Source organism: Centruroides sculpturatus, unplaced genomic scaffold, assembly GCF_000671375.1.
Source record: "Centruroides sculpturatus isolate CEXI.00-Female unplaced genomic scaffold, Cexi_2.0 scaffold707, whole genome shotgun sequence".
Taxonomy (NCBI): domain Eukaryota; kingdom Metazoa; phylum Arthropoda; class Arachnida; order Scorpiones; family Buthidae; genus Centruroides; species Centruroides sculpturatus.
The window spans coordinates 280,025-285,665 of record NW_019384935.1 but is presented as its reverse complement, the minus strand read 5'-3'; the positions used below and the strand labels follow the sequence as shown (position 1 = coordinate 285,665).

Here is a 5,641-nt window from a genome sequence, read left to right as displayed (position 1 = left end):
GCCTTTCTAAAGTCAGTCATCCACAGTGCAGAAATTTGCTTCTAGACCTGAAATTACCATTCTTACTGCTGGTCTAGAAGTGAAATTTTGCACTGACCTTAGAAAAGCCAAAAATGTCTTGGAATACAAAACTGTCAACTGAAGTTTAAAGTTTGTGAATAGTAATTACCTTAAACCGAGTATTAAAAATTTCATTTTGAAATTTTAAAAAAGTTTTAGAATGATTTTATTATATACATAAAAATCACAAATATAAAAATGTGTTTTATATATGTGATAAAGTTTACAAATTACAAGATGAGATATTTTATTTTACAAGATTAATCATATGTGATGTCCATGTCAAGAAAAATCATCCACACAACAACAAAGTAAAACTAGTAAAAATTAAAAGATAAACAATAAATTTGAACAGTAAATTTAAAATACATACATAGCTTTCTTACACAGCAATTTATACTCATGAAAACTGTGATGTAGTAGGTTTTTAATATTGACAATGGACCTTGAAAATCTGTTTGTATTTGGGAGACATTGAGCCAATAAAAAAGTGTATAAAAGCATGATGGAATTTCAAGCGTTAATGATGAAAATATATTTAGTAATAAATTTAGGTGGAATGAGATCATTAAAAAGTTTGTGATCACCAATATATATATGAGTAGTTGGCTTTCTACATACTCTGACATAGCCCTCTCCATGGCTCCTAAGAGAATGGAGAACTGTCAGTGCAGAGACCATTTTGGGTCCCTTTTCAGAGATCCTGGTTATACAAATAACAGAATGATATTGAAGAAGAAAAATAATATATAATGAAATAAACAATAATCGCCTGAAAGATTGAGCTAGAATTTGGCTAATTAAATGATTATTATAAAGCAATTTGACACTAGAGGGAGACATTAGGTGCCATCTCTTGATTAAATTAATAATTATAATTTTAATAATTTATAAAATAAATTTAGAACCTTCTGGAATAAAAGAACTGACCTGGGTGGGGCTTGAACCTGCAACCTCCATTTGCTGTGTGTTGTGCTTGCTTGTTATGCCACCCAGACCCCCGAGCAAAAATTTTTAAAAATTTTATTAGTTTTATTATAATTTTATTTTATGTCTTTCTAAAAAGAAACATTTTTTATCAACCTTTATAGAAATTCACATTTACTTCCACTTTTATACAGCTTAAGAATACGAATTTGTTTCATTCAGTGGTCATTGACATAATTTTAAGAAATAGTTAAAGATCTGTAGTAAAGGACTGAGGAAGGGCAGAAGGCCCAAAATGCATTTCCTGTTATAATAAAGTTGGAATAGTCAATTACTGGTTGTGTTTTTGTATGATTTGTTATCTTCAGCAAAATTTATGTTTATAACTAAACGATATATTAAGAGAACAAGTAGCAATTAAACAACTCTATACTTTGTTTCCATTACTTCCTATTACCAGAATTTCATTGACAAATTTATTTTATCATGAGACTAGGGAATTTATCAGGACTAAAGTAAGATTGGTTAAGTTTATATTTTTAACAAGGTTAATTTAAATATGAATGAGAAGCAATCTGTAGAGGAAAAAAGTTAAAAGACTCATAATCAGCTTTATGATAAAGTAGTTCTACTAGCATTACCGTATTGCAGACCTCTTTCTATACATATTTGCTGTATATTCAGGCAACATAACCTTTTCCTGCCTCTATCTCTACTACTGAATTTGCACAGGCTCATCTGTAATGACTGGGACAAACTCTCCACCTTTGAAAAATCGGGGGTCTATGCCATACCATTGGAGAATCCCTTAACAGAGATGAATACAAGTTACATTGGGGCTACAACAAGAATGCTTGCTAGCCACCTAGCTGAACACCAGGATGATGTGGTGAAAGGAAAGCACACCACAGAGTTCTCAAAAAAGGTGTTCGAACAAAGCTACAACCTGTTATGGGCTCAAGCTACATTACTCAGAGGCTGTAGCAACCAGAAACTCGTCTTTATATGGGAAGCTCTCCTCACAACAACCTCAGAATCGTGCAACACTCCTACCTTTGACCTGCCCAACATATGGGTTGCCCTGTACAAACAATTAAACAGTGAATTACATCGACTGTCGCATCATTAATGTGGATCTGCATCCACGTATGCACTGCATCACATTGTAGCATCGAATGTAATCAATGTTTATAGTTTGCAACAGCTGTTAATTCTAAAAAGTTTTTTAAGTTTCAATTTAAATACAGTAGAACCTCGATTATCCAGACTAATTGGGGATGAAGGTAGTCTGGATAAGGAAAAATCCGGATAATCGAAACAAATACTTTAATTTGTCTTTTAATGATAATACAACGCGTTTTCTTTTCGATGACATATCGGTAATATTAAAAGTAAATACTGTATTTAAACCGTGATCAAATTTTCAAGAAACAAACGTTCGTATTGAATTTGAACTACTACTGACCAACGCTTATAGACTACCTATTGTTTAAAAGGCCCTCTGGTGGCTCAAGAAGACGGATTTTATAAAATAAAAAGCAGTTGAAACTGCATTTTTATGAATAAAAATTTGACAAACTATTTATCGTTTTATGACAAGTAAAATTTTTTCGTCGCGTTCACGGCTTTTAAGTAATGCATAAACCTTCGAGGCCGAGGCCCTTCGGACTGCGAAGCATAGGCGGTGGCCCACGTCGTCCATGCCTTACGCCGTCCTTGGTCATAGAAATGATGTAATTTGAATATAAATTATTTATAAATACGTATGTCAAGTTATATTTTTATTACTATGTAAAATATATTTAAGAGTTTACGATCACTGTGCTGGGTGAGATGTTGAAACAAACAAAGTTATGCATTCCATCACGTACATAAACAGTATCGTAATTCGCCAAATGCAAATCAGCAAATTCGTAAAATTTTTATTTATTTTGAACAACCGGATAATCGAAAATCCGGATAATGGAGGTTCTACTGTAGTTTGTTCTATCTCATGTTAGAACATTTGTGTTTGTTTTTAAATCTTTGTTTGCATGAAGTGACGATCAGAGATTTGTTGAAAGCGTTAGCAGTATAAAAAAGCTGGTAATAATACTGCACTCAGTGTGTTTTTCCTTCCTGACATTCAATATTTGGTGTGAAGATCAAATATTGAATGATTGCATTTATGATAAAGTTGAACATATCTGTTTTTTAATTTGTCATAGGTATAATAAACTTGTTCAGGTGAGAAGTTAGATTGTTTGGTGGGTTGAAGTTTAGAGAAATTAGGCAAAATATTCTGAAATATTTTGATCTGGCAAGTATTGAAGAAATGTTTTTGGATGCATTTGTAAATAGCGATCCTAGGATTGCCTGATATTTTTTATCTGTTTTGTTGGCATCACATTAAATTTTTGAGTTTTCAGAGGAAAGTGTTAAACCATTTTTGATCATATGTATCTATATTTTTATAATTAAGTTAGGAATGAGTGCAATTAGTGAGATGTGAATATACTATATCAGATTTTTCTTGTATAGTATAATTGGAATTAATAAGAAAACACTAATTTTTCTATCTAGGAATTAAAATAAAGTTACTAGATATTTTCAGAGGGTGAGAGAGCAAGTAATAGAAAAAGAGTAGTGTGGTAAGATTTAAATCCATTAGCTGGAAGAACAGTAGTATGGATGTTATGACAAAGCAGATCAAGAAAAGATTTACTGTATGTAGGAAAAGGAACAAGTTGCTTAAAATCAAAGAAATAGTTTATTTCAAATACAAAAAATTGTTTGGTATAATCCAATTTAGAATATGATGAAAGGCCAACTGGTCATTAAATATTTTTGATGTTAAAATTGCCTAAAAACAAGATTTTGCACAAATACATATTTCTAAAAGAATTAAAAAATCTTTGTAAGTGTAAAAAAATTGTATCATGGAATGATGGAGGCATAACAGCAATAAATGTGATTGAGTATTTGGGAATATCAAAAGTGATGATAATATCATGAGATTCAAAACTTTAGTAATTCATAGTTGGAAACAATAAGTAACCAGAACACTTCCTCCACATTAATGCAATTAATTAGGAAGTAATTGTAACCTAAATTGTGGATGGTATTAAAAATATCCATAGCATTTTCCTTAATCCCACTTTTGGTGAGAAAGTTATTAAAACAAAACAATTATTTAAAAATCATTAAAAATAGCTGTAACTTTTTAACACTTTAAAAAATTTTTAAGTATTTGTGAGTATTATGTACAAATTTGATTTTTTAAAACAAAGTCATGAGGCTTTCTTATTATTTTTGATATAGTAACATTATTTTTGCTAGTATTATATCATGATTATTTTAACATACTCTAAGGAAATTTACAAATCCTTTATTTAGAAGATAATTTTATTTATTAAATATTTCTTAGTTTTCTGATTTGTATACATAAAAAGTTTGTCTTATCTTGTTAAAATCTGATATAATCTGTCTGTTTTTTGTTTCTTTTTTTAATACAATCTATACTTCTAGAACAGGGGTCGGCAACCTTTTGAGTCGGAAGAGCCAAAAATTACAATTTACAAAATTTCAAAGCTTTTAAAGAGCCACAAAATTTTTTCTTGCCAACAATAAATAGTACTCGCATAAATAAAGATTTTTGAAAAAAAACTAATCTATTTATTCAGAATTGTCTTGCGTCGAAAGCGAATTAAACCTCATAGAAACATCTGATGACGGCGTCATTCGAGAGCTTCCAACAGACTGACGACAGTGACGACGTGTGTCACGGGGGAGGGTTGCGATGAAAAGCGAGTACAAGTGGCTGAGAGATAGAATCGGTGCCGAATCCTCGTTAATCGATTCAGAACGATTTTTAAATGTTTTTTTTTTTTTTTGATAAAATAAATAATATTTGCGTATGGAACTAAAGAGCCGCAGTTTCACATCCAAAGAGCCGCAGGTTGCCGACCCCTGTTCTAGAATAATACTTTGTTGACTTGAAATTTCATTATTTGTGAGTTTTTATGCCATTTACAGTATATATATATACATTTTTATATATTATTAACAATAGTTTAAAAGAAATCAGAAATGTATATTTTGGGGTTTTTTTCAAATATTTATTATTTATTCATAGATAATATTGATGAAATAAATAATTTTCTTTTGGTTGAACACTTTATTCTGTCAGCAGTTTGTTTCAATCCATCTTATTTAATCTCACTAGAAAAAATATTATTGAAATATATACCTATAATTATATTATTAGGTGATTATAATATAAAATCTATAATTAAACTTACATAAAGATTTTTACATAAAAGTAGTATTAAGTAATTAAGATAAACAATTTTCCATTTCTTAGATATATTGGTGACAACTCCTAATCGTCTGATTTATTTATTACAACAAGAACCACCTGTAATAAATTTAAGAAGGTAAATTAACTGCTTAATAATAATAATAATAAGTACAGAGAACTCACCCAGGAAATAAAGCATCTATGGAGGATGGATAGGGTGCTTATTGTACTTGTCATTCTCTCCTGTACAGGTGTGATACCACACACACTACACAAAAGCCTGGGAACATTACAATTGAATAGAAATACATACATCACACTACAGAAGGCCACTATATTGAATACATGCCACATTGTTAGGAAATTCCTGAATAC

General features: G+C 30.4%; 1 protein-coding gene across 1 annotated transcript in view; it reads left to right on the top strand.

Moving 5' to 3' along the window:
* Positions 1–5,641, top strand: part of LOC111632059 (probable ATP-dependent RNA helicase DDX52) — a 59,419-nt gene that overhangs the window by 36,277 nt on the left and 17,501 nt on the right. The window contains exon 7 of the mRNA XM_023376414.1: positions 5,330–5,402. Coding sequence (XP_023232182.1) covers positions 5,330–5,402 — 73 coding nt within the window. The remainder of the gene's footprint in view (positions 1–5,329; positions 5,403–5,641) is intronic.